Source organism: Tachyglossus aculeatus, chromosome 9, assembly GCF_015852505.1.
Source record: "Tachyglossus aculeatus isolate mTacAcu1 chromosome 9, mTacAcu1.pri, whole genome shotgun sequence".
NCBI classification, from domain to species: domain Eukaryota; kingdom Metazoa; phylum Chordata; class Mammalia; order Monotremata; family Tachyglossidae; genus Tachyglossus; species Tachyglossus aculeatus.
The window spans coordinates 22553398-22571722 of record NC_052074.1 but is presented as its reverse complement, the minus strand read 5'-3'; the positions used below and the strand labels follow the sequence as shown (position 1 = coordinate 22571722).

The window sequence follows — 18325 nt, the reverse complement described above, 5'->3', positions numbered from 1 at the left end:
TCTTCCTGATGAATTTACTCAGGCAATTTATGAGAGGATAATCAATCCGACTCCCACTGCCTGCCCCAACTTTACAGCTTCCCCCACATCTCAGCTAGAATTTCCTGATCACTTTCCTCAGCCTGATTCAGTGATCTACAGAACACACCTACTGTGATGGTTTTCTCCCAGTGTTTAGATTTACTTCTTCTGGCTCTAATCATTCCAGTAATAAATATCTCAATACCCTGTCTGCAGAATATGTATTTTTGTCATTTGAAAAGTTTTGAATCTCCTTTGTGTGTTTTTCTCAATCAATCAATCATATTTATTGAGCACTTACTGTGAGCAGAGCGCTGTACTGTGCTTGGGAGAGTACAGTTTAACAGAGTTGGTAGAAATGTTTGCTGCCCACAACGAGCTTACAGTATGGAGGGGGAGACAGATATTAAAATAAATAAATTATGGATATGTACATAAGTGCTGTGGGGCCGAGGGAGGGGTGGGAAAAGGCTGCAAATCCAAGTGCAAGAGCGAGTGCAAGGGAGAGGGAGAAGAGGAAATGAGGTGGAGGTTTTAGTCTCTCATTGTATTATAAATCCCCTGACGTCAAGGAGACTTTTTCTTTCCGTTATAAATTCTCATAAGGACCTGTATTCCAAAGGTTTTCATTATCTGCATTGAGTAGGTTTTCATTCATGGGTTCCAGATAGAAACCTGCACAGAGAAGTAGCATGGCTCAGTGGAAAAAGCACGGGCTTTGGAGTCAGAGGTCATGGGTTCGAATCCCAACTCCGCCAATTGTCAGTTGTGTGACTTTGGGCAAGTCACTTAACTTCTCCGTGCCTGTTCCCTCATCTGTAAAATGGGGATTAACACTGTGAGCCCCACGTGGGACAACCTGATCACCTTGTATCCTCCCAGAGCTTAGAACAGTGCTTTGCACATAGTAAGCGCTTAACAAATACCATCATCATCACTATTATTATCTTTTAGACTGTGAGCCCACTGTTGGGTAGGGACTGTCTCTATATGTTGCCAACTTGTACTTCCCAAGTGCTGTGCACACAGTAAGCGCTCAATAAATACGATTGATGATGATGATGATGATGCACAGGTACTACATTTTGTACCCACGCCCAACCAGACACCCACCCCAAACCTGTAAAGAAAGTCTGTTTACCCCACCCAACCTACAACTCTGCTGCAGACACCCACGGGCTAGGTCCGGTCGGGTTAATTGCGGGTGTGCGGGTTTTTAGTTTCAGCCCCAGCCATAGAGTGAGTCAGCTCGTTTTCAGCCTTCTTCATAGAAATGGTACATGAAAAAAAAAAAAAATGCAACCAGGAGAGGGAGCTGGGAACCAGCAGTGGGAAAGGAAGGGAAACCAGGGAAGAAAAGGAACAGAAGGTTGGAGGTGGTGGAATATAGAATTAGAGAAGAATTACAGAAAGCGGAAAGCAGGACTAGAGAGTCTCAGGATGAGAGAAAGCTTTCCGAGGGCAATGCTTGAGAACGACTGATTAGTCTCTAGACTTCTGTATACGCACGGGAACCAAAACAACCAAATCTACAGTTTTTGACCCTGACCACTCACCTACTCAACAATCTCATTTTTCCTCTTGCCTTTGTGACCTTTCCATCTGGATGTCTCACTGGCACCTTGAACTTAATAGTTCCAAAATTGATCTCATATCTATTCTATTTATTTTATTCTGTTAGTATGTTTGGTTTTGTTCTCTGTCTCCCCCTTTTAGACTGTGAGCCCACTGTTGGGTAGGGACTGTCTCTGTATGTTGCCAACTTGTACTTCCCAAGCGCTTAGCACACAGTAAGCGCTCAATAAATACGATTGATGATGATGATGATGATGATCTCCTCAACTTCCTACCTAAAACCTTCGGCTGACTCCATATCCACACCCCACTTACGTGCTCACGTCTTCTGCTACACCCTAGCTCTTGCCCTTCATTTCTTCCAAGTACAGATGGTCCCTTCCTCTTGGCTCTTCCACTTTCGACCCATTGCTTACGCCTTTCTCCTTGCCTAGGATAGCCATTCTTCAAATCTTATGCTAGGCAGTCTGATTTAAGGTTGGTCTCTCTCCCCTGTCCAGCGTCTGGATTTTTATTTTTGGTTCTGAGCCTCCCTCAGCCATGACTCCTGCTCCCAAATTTGGATTTGGAGTTGGATTCTGCACCCAACTTCACATTAACCTGGGAGGGGAATGCAGAAGCTCTGGAGCAAGTGGGAAGCCCAGGTGGTCCCCTGGGGGAACCCTCTAAAATAGCCTGACATTTCCATCCTCTTTGAAAATTGGGGCCTATGACATCATCACATTATGCTGTATGCACAGCATAAGGCATGTTATGTCATGTACATCTCATGTTGTATTCGGGAGGGCTGTCAGTGGCACCCTACCTCTGTCTGAAAAATCCTCCTACGTCAGGTTGACCAAACCCCAGTCCTCCCCACTTATAAAAAAAAAAAGCCACCTTTTCCACCAGGTTGACAGCGGGGCTGTGACAGACAAATGGAAGGCATTTGAAGCAGGGAGTAGGTCGGTGGTGGTGGTGGGGTTGGCGGGGAGGCCGAGAACAGCAGCAGGAAAATCAGGCAGGCAAGAGAATTCCCGTGGAGACAACCCTCAATGTGAGGGAATGGGGCTGGAGAGATCCCACTTGGTTAGGAAATAGATGGCTCCCACACTGGGATATATTTCCCTCCCTCCCCATACACACACAAACACACACACACACACACAAACACAATGGCAGGAAGCTGATTTTCCCACAAAGCCTCGGGGTGGGATGCGGCTCCGGGAGCCCCCTTGGGATCCCCGACTTCCCAGGGAGGCAGCCAGGAGTGGGGATGGGGAACCCGACAACAAAGGCAGGACTACAAATCCCAGCATGCCCCGGCAACAGCCCCGGGGGGTAAGGGTGGGTGGTGGCACTGACTGGACATGGGGTGGGGTTGGACTGATGCAAGCCAGCAACCCGGGGGCGGGCAGGGGCTCGGGAACAAGAGGAGCTTGTTGTGTGCGAGCGAAGGGGGTGGGGGAGATTGCAGTTTATTCCTTTCCCGGCAAATCAGGCCAAGCTCCCTCTTTTCCCTTCCTCCCTTCCTCCTCCACCCACGGCCCCCCCAAAGGCATCGGACTAGAACAGCAGCAGCAGCAGCAGCAGCGACAACATCCCCCCACCTCCCCCACGTCCCACCCCCCAGCTTCTGCTCCGCCCCATCCCCTCTGTTTTTCTCTCTTATTCTCCGGTGGTGGCAGCAGGAATGCTGCAATGAATGAGCATCCCTCCCGGCGAGGATAATCCAGGTGCCTCCTCTCCGCCCGCTTTGAAGGCCCATCCAGGATCGCGCCCAGGACCACCCAGATCCTCAGCTCATCCCCGGGAGCCTGAAGGAGGAGGAGGAGGAGGAGGGAGACAGGCTCCCCACCGCCCACCGCTCTTCTTCTTCTCTTCCTCCTCGAGCTCATTGTTGGCGTGGCTGTTTACCGCTGCGGTTCCCCGGTGCCCAGGATGAGGCGGGCTTTGGGTGCCGCCTCTCAGTGGGCATCGCCACGGTTGCTGCCGGGGAATTCTGCCTAATTCCGCCCCCTCCCTCGCCCCCGGCCCCCGGGCAGCGACGAGTGGCGGCTTCGGAGGCAGGGATTGCAGCAGCTGCAGCAGCAGGGACAGCCACCACCCTGCCAGCCCTCCCCGCATGCAGGTCTGAGGAGCCCAGCTGATCCGCTCCTAGGAAGGGCAGGGAGGCCTTTCAGGTGGGAGTCGGCAGAGGGGTCGCCGGGGAGGGCGGGAAGGAGAGAGGGGCAGTGGCAAGATGGCTAATAAAGCCAAGCAGAGCGAGGCCCTGAAGGTGGTGGCTCGGTGCCGACCCATGAGCAGGAAGGAGGAGGCTGCTGGCTCGGAACAGATCCTGGAGATGGACGTGAAGCTGGGGCAGGTGACTCTTCGGAGCCCCCGGGCCACCCCAGGCGAGCTGCCCAAGACCTTCACCTTCGATGCCGTGTACGATGCCAGCTCCAAGCAGGCCGACCTGTACGACGAGACGGTGCGGCCGCTGATCGATTCGGTGCTGCAGGGCTTCAACGGCACCGTGCTCGCTTACGGCCAGACGGGCACGGGCAAGACCTACACCATGCAGGGCACTTGGGCTGAACCCGAGCAGCGCGGGGTTATCCCCAATGCCTTCGAGCACATCTTCACCCACATCTCCCGCTCCCAGAACCAGCAGTACCTGGTGCGGGCCTCCTACCTGGAGATCTACCAAGAGGAGATTCGTGACCTGCTCTCCAAGGAACCCGGTAAGAGGCTCGACCTGAAGGAGAACCCCGAGACGGGCGTGTACATCAAGGACCTCTCGTCCTTTGTCACCAAGAACGTCAAAGAGATCGAGCACGTGATGAACCTGGGGAACCAAGCCCGGGCCGTGGGCAGCACGCACATGAACGAGGTCAGCTCCCGCTCCCACGCCATCTTCGTCATCACCATCGAGTGCAGCGAGCAGGGGTCGGATGGCCAGGATCACATCCGCGTGGGCAAGCTCAACTTGGTCGATCTGGCAGGCAGCGAGCGGCAGGGCAAAGCCGGGCCCAGCCCAGGCGGAGGCGGCGCCGCCCAGGCCCTGGGGGGCGGCGGGGGAGGCGGTGGCGGCGGGGAACGGCCCAAGGAGGCGTCAAAGATCAACCTGTCCCTCTCCGCGCTGGGCAACGTCATCTCGGCCCTCGTGGATGGCAAGAGCACCCACATCCCCTACAGAGACTCCAAGCTCACCCGGCTGCTGCAGGACTCTCTGGGGGGCAATGCCAAGACCATCATGGTAGCCACCGTGGGGCCAGCCTCCCACAGCTACGACGAGAGCCTGTCGACCCTGCGCTTCGCCAACCGGGCCAAAAACATCAAGAACAAGCCACGGGTGAACGAGGACCCCAAGGACACCCTGTTGCGGGAATTCCAGGAGGAGATCGCCCGGCTCAAGGCCCAGTTGGAGAAGAGGGGTATGCTGGGGAAGAGGCCGCGGCGGAGGAGCAGCCGACGGAAGAAGGCCGCGGCCGATGAAGGGGGCCCAGAGGCTCCCTTGCGGGAGGCCTGGGTGGCAGAGGAGGAGGATGATAACAACAATAACACCCACCCTCCCCAGCCCATTGTGGAGACCGCACTGGAGAATAACGTGGAGAATTACCTGCAGGAGCAGAAGGAGAGACTGGAGGAGGAGAAGGCCGCCATCCAGGATGATCACAGCCTGGTGAGCGAAGAGAAGCAGAAGCTGCTGGAAGAGAAGGAGAAGATGATCGAGGACCTGCGGCGCGAACAGGAGGCCCTGGAGCTTCTTGCTACCAAGTACAAGGTGAGGGTCTCTGGGGGGGAAGGAGCTTGGACTGCCAGAGCTGCCTCTGGGCCTTTGTTTTTAGCATTTATGGTGAGTCCCAGGGTTCGGCCAGTGCCCGGCTATCGCCCACTTGTTTGTGGGGCCAGAGGAGCGTGCTTGTCAGTGGGCTAGTCTCACTTGTTTTCCTCTCCCCCGCCCCCAGTCACGCCTGGTAAAAATCCCTCCTTGCCCTCCCACTTCCAAGAAAGCAGCTGCTTGGGCATCTGCCCGTACCATTCTGGTACCAGCTAATGAGCTTGGCCGTCTAAGCAGGACTCGTGGCCTCATCCTGCCTCCCATTTGCCCTGCCTTCTGCCCCATCCTCCCCCGGTTTCACATCACTCCCTTCTGCCGGACATCTTTCAGAGGGTGGAGGGGAAATCCTTGGAGGTGGGGTGGCAGAGGACCTCTGGAGGCTGGAGGGTTGGTTCCCTACCCAGGGGCGTGATAAGGAAAGTGCTGTCAACCAGTAAACTCTCAATAAATGCCACTGATTTGATTGTTGGACCGAGTGAGTGAAGGGAGGCTTTCAGGGGATCTGACTTGAGAAAGAAAACAGCCTGAGTGCGAAACTCAGGCCCCACAGGGGCTCTTTTTGGGGGCATCAGTGTGCCGCACTGTGGCTAGCTGGGGGTAAAATCTCAGAGATGAGGTGGGACTTAATGCAAAAGGGTAGGGCCCCTGCCCAGCATTTCTGTGGGATCAAGAGAAGAATAAAAGGCTTGTGATTCTAGGGATTCTCTGGTCTGAGGGTCTAGAGGAACTGCAGAGCTGCAGGGGGGTGGTCACCAGCAAGGCTGGGGAGCCTTGGTTATGGGTTTGGAGGGCAGGAGAGGGGGCATCAGCCGAGCTGCATTTATTTTGTTTTTCGGTTTATGAAAACTGCTCCCGAACCGTGATCTCTGGACCCTGGGCAGGAAAAACAACCCCGGAGTCAGCACCTACATCAAACAGCAGGGTTTTTGTGCAAATCCTGTGAGTTCCTCCTCCTTTCAGAATCATTCTCTTCCCTTTGCCCCCTTCACCATTTTAGTCATTCATTCAATCATATTTATTGAGCCCTTACTGTGTGCAAAACACTGTATAAACAGTCTCTGCTTGGAGATGGGGGAAACCCCCCCACCCTCCACACCTCCTGCTCCCACCTCACCCCAGTTCCTGGCAAAGGAATTGGGTAGAGTGACTGGTTAGGGTCCAGTCTGTGGTTAGGGGCTGACTTCTTTGCATTTACATTATTAAGGAAAAATGTTTTCTTTGCTTTAGGTGGTATATGGGTGGCGGGGGTTGTTATGTGTTTATTTATGCTATAAAGGTTGTAAGTGATATTTTAGTTCTCTGTTCTGGGTTTATTGGTTGGTTGTCCCACCCACTGTGGAAGTGACAGCTGAGTTAGAGAGGGCAGGACATGGCAATGGTCTTCAAGTAGTGCTTCAGGCTGTGGGCCACCGAAGGGAAACACTCAAAGACAGAAAGAGCACTGACTTGGCTGTCCAAGAGAAACAAACAAACAAGAGAGAACAAAGAGCTGAGAATCAGGACTCTTCTTATGCTTATGCCACTTGCTTACTTTTGACCTGGGACTTATTTCTTCCCTCAATCAATTGTGTTTCTTGAGCAATTACTGGGGGCAGAGCACTGTACTAAGTGCTTGGGAGAGTACAACAGAGGTGGTAGACACATTCCCTGCCCACAGTGAGCTCACAAGACTCTGTTTTCCACCTACTAAATGAAAATAATATATTTTTTTCTCCTATGGTATTTGTTAAGCGCTTATTATGTGCCAGGCACTATACTATGCCCTGGTGTAGATACAAGCTAATCAGGTCCGACACTATCCATGTCCCACGTGGGGTTCATAGTCTTAATCCCCATTTTTACAGGTGAGGTAGCAGGCACAGAGAAGTTAAGTGACTCGCCCTAGGTCACACGGCAGGCAAGTAGCAGAGCTGAGATTAGAACCCAGGTCCTTCTGAATCCCAGACCCATACTCTTATTAGGCCATCATGCTTCTCACAGCTCTGGGTAGTAGGCGAGGGGTAACTATTCAGTGTTTTAGGATCCTTAGCAAAGAAGGGCTTGCTCAGGGCGTTAGGGATCAGGTTTCCTGAGGTCAATAATAATCGATGGTAGTATTTATTAAGTGCTTACTATGTGCCAAAGATTGGGTTGGTATATGATAATCAGGTTAGGCACAGAACCTTTCCCACAGGGGACTCAGAGTCTAAGGGGGAGGGAGGACAGGTATTTACTCTCCATTTTACAGATGAGAAAACTGAGGCCCAGAGATGTTAAGCGAGTTGCCCAACATCATACATCAGGCAGATTAGAACCCAGGTCCTCTGGTTCCCGGGCCCATGCTCTTTCTACCGGGCCTTTCGGCTTCTCAGTCCTCAGTTATGGTTCACAAGCTTCCCTAAGAGGAACTTCACCCAGCAAGGCTTATGTAATAATAATAATAATGATGATGATGATGGCATTTGTTAAGCGCTTACTATGTGCAAAGCACTGTTCTAAGCGCTGGGGAGGATCCAAGGTGATCAGGTTGTCCCACGTGGGGCTCACAGTCTTAATCTCCATTTTATGGATAAGGGAGCTGAGGCACAGAGAAATTAAGTGACGTGCCCAAAGTCATACGGCTCTCCCCCTCGTCCCCCTCTCCATTCCCCCCTTCTTACCTCCTTCCCTTCCCCACAGCACCTATATATATGTATATATGTTTGTACATATTTATTACTCTATTTATTTATTTATTTATTTTACTTGTACATATCTATTCTATTTATTTTATTTTGTTAGTATGTTTGGTTTTGTTCTCTGTCTTCCCCTTTTAGACTGTGAGCCCACTGTTGGGTAGGGACTGTCTCTAGATGTTGCCAATTTGTACTTCCCAAGCGCTTAGTACAGTGCTCTGCACATAGTAAGCGCTCAATAAATACAATTGATGATGATGATGATGACAAGTGGCAGAGCCGGGATTAGGACCCATGACCTCTGACTCCCAAACCCGTGCTCTTTCCACTGAGCCACGCTTATATCCGGGAACGGGGGCAAACGGTGCCCCTCGTTTCTGGCCGTCTGCCCCTCAGGGCACTGCCAAGCTCTGAATCCTCAGCTTTACATTGAAAAAGCTCAGAAAAGAGCTACCTAAATAATTTGGGGGTCGAGGGTGTTTTGGGAGAACCCTTATCTGGGAGTCAGAAGATGTGGCTTCTAGTCCCAGCTCCTCCATGTATTTGCTGTGAGATTTTTGGGCATGCCATTTAGCCTCTCTGTGCCTGTTAGCCTCAGTTTCTCCACCTGTAAAATGGGGATAAGATTTATGCCCTCCCTCTCTTTCTCAGGCTGCGATCCCCACTTAGCCGAGACCTTGGAACAGTGTAAGTGTTTAATAAACGCCAGGATCAATTTTCACCCCCTCCCCAACCAGAGAAGGTGGGAAAGGGGCTGACTTAGGCAGGGGGTTGGTGAGGAACCCATAGTCAATGCAGAAAATTCAAGAGGTGAAGTTGGAGGTTACGAGATCAAGCCGACAAGGAGAGCTGACCCAAGTGACCTTCCCATCGAGATTCAAATCCCTCATATTCTGGGATCGGTTCTTTCAGGCCGCGCTCTCCCCGTCACCCCACCTCCCTCTGCAGCTGTTTTTAGACAGGCCAGAGCTATTCCTGCACCCAGCTCTCTGAAATGGGGTTGGGAGGATTCGAGGTCAACTTCTGTTCTCTGTAATGTCCAAGCTCCGTGCTCAGTTCTTTCTTCCTTCTGGTTGCCATAGTTGCCTTTGCATGAGGGTCTATCTGCCTGCTACCTCTTGCTGGGCAGAATCTCCATCTTGTCCCAACTGACTTCCCTTCCCTATTTGTTGTAGCATATTTCCCCTTTCCTCCTCACACTGCTTGTGTCGCACTCAGCCTTTGGGAGAAGTTGCAGCCCAAGCCCCAAACGCTCAGTCAGCCATTCCTTCTTTCTGTCTCTCTTTTTGCTGTTGCTCTCACTTTGTGTTTCTCTTGCTGTCCCCTGCCACCCCTGGATACCCTAGTTCTCTTTGTTCTACATTTCCAGTGTGCTGTATGCACATCTCAACCGATTTTTTCTCTCTCTCTCTCTTTCTCTTGTCTGGCTTTCAGTCTTTTTGTGCTTCTGTGTGAGCGTCTTGTCTGGCTTTCAGTCTTTTTGTGCTTCTGTGTGAGCGTCACTTTCTGTTTCTGTGGTAATGTGTCTCCTGGTGTGTCTGTTTGCGTGCACATCAATTATCAAGGCTCACATAGAGCGCCATTAGATTCCTTGGGCATTTGGAGGGGCGTGTTGTAGAGTATAGATCAGAAACAATCCCCATTTTCAAGAAGCGTAGAATCTTCTAAATTTTGCAAGATTAATAGCATCTAGTTAAAGAAAAACGGAATGTCCCCAGCATATAAACTCTGCAGTTTGTACAGTGAGGTTTGGGAGGTCCTTAAGCAGAGGCTCTCAAGTAGAAAAAAGGTTTTAGGCTTCAGTAGGAGGTTGAAATGAGCTGGCAATGGACTGTACAAGAGAGGTCGAATTGTGCCCTGCAGTTGGCAAGGCAGAGCTGATGGAAGAGAACATGAATTTCTAGTGGCAGTAGTTAACGAGGGGTCTAGTCTTACTCCAGAGACATCTGCCCATCCTAGGCATCGAGTGGGAGAAACAGATGGGGCGATTAGGACCCCAGCAAAGGGAGTGAGGGCAAAGAATATCACAATACCAGAAAGAGTGGAGTTGATTGTAGTTATTCTGAGGGTAGGTAATTGGGGCTACAATAAAGAGACAAGATGTTCCATATTTCAACTTTCTGTCCTACTTGGTAAAAGGCTGCAGAAAATGTCCTATATTGCACAGTTTGTCTTTTGTAATGACATTTTGTTGGGGAGCAGGGTGGGAGGGAAAGAAATGGAAATAATGCAGCAAAAATAGGAAACCAACCTGACAATCTCTGACCTAAAAAGGGGTTTTCAGTTGCAGTTCTGATTCGAATAACCAGGACCCCTTACTAACCTTGGCTGCTAAGTTCAGGTCTAGAATCAAGGCAGGGGTGGTGGGAGAGAGAGTGGTCACCCCAGTCTGGCCCGTGGCCCTGCACCCTGGCCCCTCTGTTTGTCACCATTGTGCCTGGCCGTCTGGGATGCATGTTTGTGACTGATCCTAGACTGTGAGCCCACTGTTGGGTAGGGACCGTCTCTATATGTTGCCAGCTTGTACTTCCCAAGCGCTTAGTACAGTGCTCTGCACACAGTAAGCACTCAATAAATACGATTGATTGATTGATTGATCCTGAACCCATTTAATGGGTTGCCCCCCTGCTTGGGGCCTTACCTCTTTGGGGAATAGATGACTGCAGCTGCAGGAGAAGCTGCCCGAGGACCTGGGTTCTAATCCTGACTCTGCCTCGTGTTGGCTCTGTGACCATGGGCAAGTCACTTCACTTCTCCTTGCCTCAGTTAACTCATTTGTAAAATGGGGATTAAATCCGACTCGCTCCTATTGAAACTGTGAGCCCCATGTGGGACAGGGACTGTGTTGAACCTGATTATCTTGTATTCATTCAATCATTCAATCATATTTATTGAGTGCTTACTGTTTGCAGAGCACTGTACTAAGCATTTGTATCTACCCCAGCACGTAGTACAGTGCTTGGCACACCATTAGTGTTTAACAGGTACAATAATTATTATTTTTCTTATTCTCATTTTGGGCAGGGACTATGTTTACCAAGTCTGTTTTATGTAATCTCCTTGATACAGTGCTCTGCACACAGTAAATGTTCAATAAATATTATTTATTATTAGTATCCTAAAGTGAGTGGGAGTGGGGAGAAGAACAAAAGGCCTGGGATATGCAACTATCTCTTTCCTCAACATTTCTAATCATCATCATCATCATCAATTGTATTTATTGAGTGCTTACTATGTGCAGAGCACTGTACTAAGCGCTTGGGAAGTACAAATTGGCAACATAAAGAGACAGTCCCCACCCAACAGTGGGCTCACAGTCTAAAAGGGGGAGACAATCCCTGGAGCCTGCCTAAAGATCAACCTCTCATCCTTTTTCCCTTCTCAATAGGGCCCATGGCATTCCGGCACATCTTCTCCTCCCAGTCCCTCTCCTGGATTTCCTCAAGTCACAGTGCACTATTCATTCGTTCATTCATTCAGTCAGTTCAGTCATATTTATTGAGCGCTTACTTTGTATAGAGCACTGTACTAAATGGTTGGGAGAGTATAGTATAATAATTAACAGACACATTCCCTGCCCACAACGAGCTTAGAGTCTAGAAGGGGAGACAGACATGAATATGAATAAATAAATTACAGGTATGTACATAAGTGCTGTGGGGCTGGGAGGGGGATGAATAGAGCGGCGTGGCTCAGTGGGAAGAGCCCGGGCTTTGGAGTCAGAGGTCATGGGTTCGAATCCCAGCTCTGCCAATTGTTAGCCGTGTGACTTTGGGCAAGTCACTTCACTTCTCTGGGCCTCAGTTCCCTCATCTGTAAAATGAGGATTAAGACTGTGAGCCCCACGTGGGACAACCTGATCCCCTTGTATCCCCCCCAGCGCTTAGAACAGTGCTTTGCACATAGTAAGCGCTCAATAAATACGAATGAATGAATGAATGAATAAAGGGAGCAAGTCAGACACCTGAAATCATTGTCATGGTCTTTGTTGGTTTTGCCCCACATTGATTCATGAATAATCCAGTTGCTTTAGGCTAGGGCAACAGTGGAGTGGGCAGTCAGAGATTTGGCTTGAGTTGGGTTTGTAGAGGGGCTCAAGTAATGGGTTCTGGGAGAAGACAGGCGTGAACAATGGGATGGGAGAGCAATTTGTATTAGAGGAGGGGAATACATAGAGGTTGGAGGAGGGGGGCAGATTGGTGAAGTCAATCGTGAATGGTAGTGAGAATGGGATCTGGGGATGGGACTCTTAAAGCAGGGTTTCTTGAGGGTAGCCTTTCTGGGGTGGATCTTCCAAAAGGCAATTATCCGAGTTTTAATTAATGATTCTAAAATTTAGATAAACCTACCTAACCCTGTCTTAATCCCTCTCCCACCCACAATCAGTGTTGTGATCTGCCTAGTCCCCCTTTCCCTGATGCCTCACTTTCTCCCACTCTTCCATTTAGATCCCTGGCTAGTACTCTCTGGAATCACTTTGTTCTCCTTGCTGATAATAATGCTAATAATAATGATGGCATTTATTAAGCGCTTACTATGTGCAAAGCACCGTTCTAAGCGCTGGGGTGGTCACAGGTTGATCGGGTTGTCCCACGGGGAGCTCACAGTCTTCATCCCCATTTTACAGATGAGGTAACAGAGGCACAGAGAAGTTAAGTGACTTGCCCAAAGTCACACAGCTGACAATTGGCAGAGCTGGGATTTGAACCCATGACCTCTGACTCCAAAGCCCATGCTCTTACCACTGAGCCATGCTGATGATTCTGCTCCTTACTCTTTTTTCTTTTCTGTTCTTTATCACTCTCCCTTATTCCTCTTTCATTTTTACTTGTCTGCTAGCATACTTTTTCCATATTCCTGGGCATTTCATATAGACCAGAATCTCCTGCTTTCTCTTATTTTATTTTTCCTTTTACCTTTGTATTTGCTTTTTCCTCACTTTTCCCTCCTTTCTGTTCTCTCTACCTTTTTCTTCCTTTAGCTTGAAGACTTATACCCTCCCCTCCAGTGCCCCTTTTCCCATGAAGATGAGGGCAGAAGCAGAGCAGCTGGCCCTGAAATTCCAAGATTTGCAGGGTGGTTTGAGGGGAGGGATTGAGGGGCTGTAGCCCTGCCCCCGTCAAGGTACAATATAACCCCTGCTTTCTGGGATAAGTTGGCAGCTGGGAACTCACTCAGCCTAGGGTCTCCCTGGAAGAACTGGTGAGAGGACAGAAAAGAGTCTTCAGTAACCCAGCATGCAAGCCCTAACTGAAGCAGCAGCCTTTCAAGCGCTTAGTATAGTGCTCTGCACAAAGCAAGCACTCAGTAAATACGATTGAATGAATGAATGAATGGAGTCTCTGGCCTTTGGGGACTCCACCCTATGCAGAGAAGCAGGGAACAGCGAGGCTGGGAGTGCAGATTGATGCTCCAAAGTCCCTCGCATGCCAATAAGGCCCTGGGAACCTGTAGCTTCCTTGTTCCTTGGCAGAAGTAGGCACAGTCCCTTTTGTTCTGAATACAGGAAACATCCTCTAGACTGTGAGCTCGTTGTGGGCAGGAATGTGTTGGTTTGTTTTAATACTTTACTGTCCCAAGCACTTAGTACAGTGCTTTGCACACAGTAAGTGCTCAATAAATACAATTGAATGGATGGATGGATGGATGAATGAATGAAGTCTTTGCTTGAAAGGGAGGCTGGAGGTGCACCTTCTCCTGAAAACTCCCATATTAGCACCAGTTGGCCTCCAACAAGAGCAGCTCAGCTCCCTCCCCACCACACATCATAAGCAGAACCCAATGGTCAATTTTTACCTACATCAGCTTAGCTGCATGGCCTAGGGTGGAGAATTTGAACACCATTGCCTCAGGCTACTGCCCCAGTCCTCTCTGCTTCTTAGGGTCCCCACCCCTGTCCAAGCTTCCACTCTTCAAACCCCACTAATCTTCCTCTTCCCCCATCCATTTCATGACAGGGTAGTGGGGCAAGCATACTGACACCACGGACAAGGAGTGGTAAATACTCAGTCCACTGCGCTTTTTCTTTTGAGAAGATACAAGCCGTGTACCTTTTGGTGGAGCAGAAGTGATTATTCGTCCATTCTCCTTCCTTATAGCTCCTGAACATGTGTGTTTTTAACTTACCATTGTTTACAAGACCCCCAAGGGAAATGGGCAGGAGGCTTAACCCTCCCCCGTTTTTTTTCCTTCCCACTTCTAGAGCTCCTGACCACCTAAAGAGATCAGGAGGGACCTGGGCTTCATGACTGGAAGAGCCAGGAACCAATGCTTGACAATTTTGGGGGAATTTACTAGATCAGATGGCAAGGAGGAATCCCAGAGATGACATTTATATGACTTCTCTAGATACAAGAGATGGGGATCAATTGAAGTGGGATTATCATTTCTAGAAATGGAGTTGGCAGACAGCCTCCTCCTACCTGTAGCTGGGGGGGTCAGAACTGGGGGTTGGGGAAATTTTGGACCCAGAATTTCATTGGTTCTGACCTTCCTGAACAGCCTGGGATGCTATCCCATGGGACCGAAAGGAGAGATAGAGCTGCTTGTTTATGAGGGTAGACCCAAAACATTAGGATTCATCCATCCGAAAGGCTAAAGGCTGAGGGATATACAAAATCTAGAAGAGTATGGGCAGCGCAGGGCAAACACAGAATTGTCATTCATTAAATCCAGCGTGACACCAGGAAGTCCTCATTGAAGCTTTAAGGGGACGGGATCAAAACAAACAAAAGGAAACACTTCATACCACTGGTGGTAAGCAGGTGGAATTTGTTACTTTAGGCAGTTGTGTAAGCAAAAATATTAATAGGTTCGCTTTTATGAAGGGCTTGGATAAATATCTGGAGTAGAGGTCCATAATGGGGTTTTTTTGAAGGAAAATTAGGGATAGAGAAGAAAAAGTGGAAGATATTACTTGGTTAACCTTGAGATGAATGTCCAAACAGTTAACCTTCACATGGCCCTTAGAGAAGCAGCGTGGCTCAGTGGAAAGAGCGTGGGCTTGGGAGTCAGAGGTCATGGGTTCTAATCCCAACTCCGCCACTTGTCAGCTGTGTGACTTTGGGCAAGTCACTTAACTTCTCTGTGCCTCAGTTGAGTCCCACGTGGGACAACCTGATCACCTGGTATCCCCCCAGTGCTTTGAACAGTGCTTTGCACATAGTAAGCGCTTAACAAATACCATTATTATTATTATTACCAGTATCCTTTGTTTTTTGTGTTAGAGACAGAATCCTGGCAGCTGGATCATTAATCTGGCCTAGAAAAGTATTGTGTATCTTCTTTTATTCTTATGTCTCTGACCCCGGTTCACTTCTGGATGGCTCTTTACCAGACAGTTAATGGATGAACAATTTGTTCACATTTTCACATTTTTGAATAAACATTTCCATACCATTGTTTATTATAGCAACTGGGAAGGAAGCTCTTGACTGTGGCACGTGTGTTTGAAAGGAAAACCCTTTAACGAGATTCCAAGAGGCAGTGTGGCCTAATGGGGACTGGGTGTCAGACCCAAAGGGCCCCCACAAAGCTGAAGGCACCCTGAAATAAGCAACATCCACTGAAAACTTTAGAGAGGGTTAGGAAACCTGGAAGAGAGAGTTCTTTGTCACTGCTTTCAGAAGACTTAAAGGGAGCAGGAGGGGCCATAAGACAAGAATAGCTTTATCTAGAACCAAGGTCAATTGGATATAATCTGCATCAGGGCTTTTAAGTTATTTGGGTGGTATCTTGCTCAGTGGGAGCAATAAGTGCATTGTCATAACTTTCTCAGTCATTCCCAGCCCCCAGCTATTCCAAGAATATCTGAACCGGCTATGATAATGCCCTTACTGTGCCCTGGTTGCAGCAGGAGAAAAAGCCTGGAAAGCAGCCTTGATAGACGTAGACCTAAGGTAACTGTGTCCAATCTGCTTTTCTGTGCAAGGCTCTGGAGCCCCTGGAGCCCTTTGAAGCCTATGAGCCTCAGAGCAGGAATGGCAGAGTTAGGAGACAGGTCTTTTGAGTGCTCCAGCAAGACAGCCTCTAAAAACCCTTCATTGGGTCAGAAGTTCCTCAATTCTGAGCATCATCATCATTATTCATTCGTGAGATTGCAGCAGTCCAGGTGCTGAATGAATAGAAATAACCTCTGCCTGGCTGGAGGTTGGACTAACTACCCTGGCCTCGGCTCTGGGGAGGAGAGAAGACCTGCCAGTGGAAGCCCAGGAGCCACTCAGATCTCCCTTGGGAGGCACCTGGGAGCACCACTTTTTCTTCCCATTTTACAGGGAGGGAAACCAAGGTCCCAAGTGAGACTGTGGCTTTTTGGAGAGGTCACTCGGTGAGTCAGGGGAAAAGTTCATTCATGGAGCAAGAACTAGAACCTTGGGCTCTTGACTCCTGAACCCATGCTTCTGTCCACTTTAATGTCTGTCTCCCCCTGGAAACTTTAAGCTCCCTGTGAAGAGGGATTGTGTCTACCAACTCCATTATTTTACTTTTCCCAAGTACTTAGTACAGTGTTATGCACAAATTAAGTGCTCAGTAAATAATAGTAATAATTATGGTATTTGTTAAGAGCTTACTGTGTGCTTACTGTGTTCTAAGCACTGGGGTGGATACAAGCAAATTGTGTTGGACACAGTCCCTGTCCCATGTGGAGCTCACAGTCTCGCTCCCCATTTTACTGATGAGGTTATTGAGGCACAGAGAAGTGAAGTGACTTGCCCAGGTTCACACAGCAGACAAGTGAAGGAGCCAGGATTAGAACTCATGGCCTTCTTACTCCCAGGCCCGTGACCTATCCAGTACGCCATACTGCTTCTGTAAATATCACTGAATGATTGATGCCAGATATGCTCCTTATCAGTAGGTCAATGGATGTCATTATTGAGTGTTAGGCACTGTACAGAGTGCTTGGGAAAGCACAATAATGAGACACACATTCTCTGCCTTCAAGAAGCGTGAGATCTAATGGGTTTCAATTAGGCAACTGGAGGGCAAAGAGAGAGTCTAGTCATCGTCCACTCAATTGGGAACTAGGGAGCAACTCTGTTTCTTATGCTACGAAACAGGAATGATCTTTGCTGAGCATTAGCCTCAGCCACTGTAGGGACGAGAACAAATTGGATTTCTGCCTGATGTGCCTCGGAGCCCAAAGTCATTGCAAGAGCTCTACGTTCTAAAAATGGACTTATTCTAGAACGGGGAGCAGAGCCGAGGTATTTAAAAGTGCCTGCCTTTCCGGCAGACCGGGGTTGTTTGTGGGGAGTGGGGGAAAGTGAAGGAAGTTATTCAAAACCACTGCTGCAGTAACTGGCTGTCCCTGCGGCTCGGAGTGTATGAGGGCCGGCCTGGAAGCCGTGTAATGCTGGCTGAAAGAGCAGGAGTGTGAGCCTTTTAGACTGTGAGCCCACTGTTGGGTAGGGAATGTCTCTATATGTTGCCAATTTGTACTTCCCAAGCGCTTAGTACAGTGCTGTGCACACAGTAAGCGCTCAGTAAATACGATTGATGATGATGATGAGTGCGAGCCGGCATTCCCCCGTTCCAGCTCGGAGAGGCCCCTAGGCCCTGCCCGGAGCCATGCCGGCTCGCTGTGAGAGCAGACTGTGCTGTTAGTGGCCTCCTGGCTGCCCAGCACACCTGTAGTTTGGGCGCTGCACCGTACCCTTGGAAGGGGGATGGCACCACATCAGGGCTAAGTCTACTCTTTGGCACGCACTGTGTCATGAGGGGCAGCCCAGCCCCTGCACCATGGTGAAGTTTTGGAAGACTGGTCAGCTGGCAGCTGGGAGCTGGAAAAAAAAAAAAGCACCTGCTTTGAAATAATTTGTCCCAGAACAGGTGCGTTGTCCCTTATGCTTTGACTGGTGCCCCATTCTGGACCATACCTCCTTCCTTACTCCTACCTCTCTCTGCCCACTCTTTTATCTCCTATAGCCCAGAAGCTGATGTCTGCAGGTTTCTGAAGGGCCCTCCTAGGAGAGTGGGGATCACAGGTTGGGTGATTGGCTGTTACTAGGTAAAGTAGAGTCAGGGCTTACATAGGGCAATGTCTTGTTGGATCATAGACCTGGTCATTTGGAGGATAAAGAGGGACTAGGAAATGCTCACTCAATTGGTATTTGGGAGGGATATCCCTTCCCTTTCCTTAAAGACCAGGGTGGGGCAAGGAGGCATTTAGGCTGATGGTCAAAAAAACATAACTTGCTTCTGAAGTCCCATCAGCAATCAGCTCATAAGGTAGGGAGCTTGACATGCCCTCCCTGTGATTTGGCCAATT

The 18325-nt window shown here is 49.4% G+C and overlaps 1 protein-coding gene across 2 annotated transcripts in view; it reads left to right on the top strand.

Moving 5' to 3' along the window:
* Positions 1-3244: 3244 nt before the first annotated feature.
* The window catches only part of KIF3C (kinesin family member 3C), a 32145-nt gene continuing 17064 nt past the window's right edge, over positions 3245-18325 (top strand). For both annotated transcript variants that reach the window (XM_038751297.1, XM_038751296.1), the window contains exon 1: positions 3245-5344. In XM_038751297.1, the coding sequence (XP_038607225.1) occupies positions 3818-5344 (1527 nt within the window). In that variant the 5' untranslated portion in view covers positions 3245-3817. The remainder of the gene's footprint in view (positions 5345-18325) is intronic.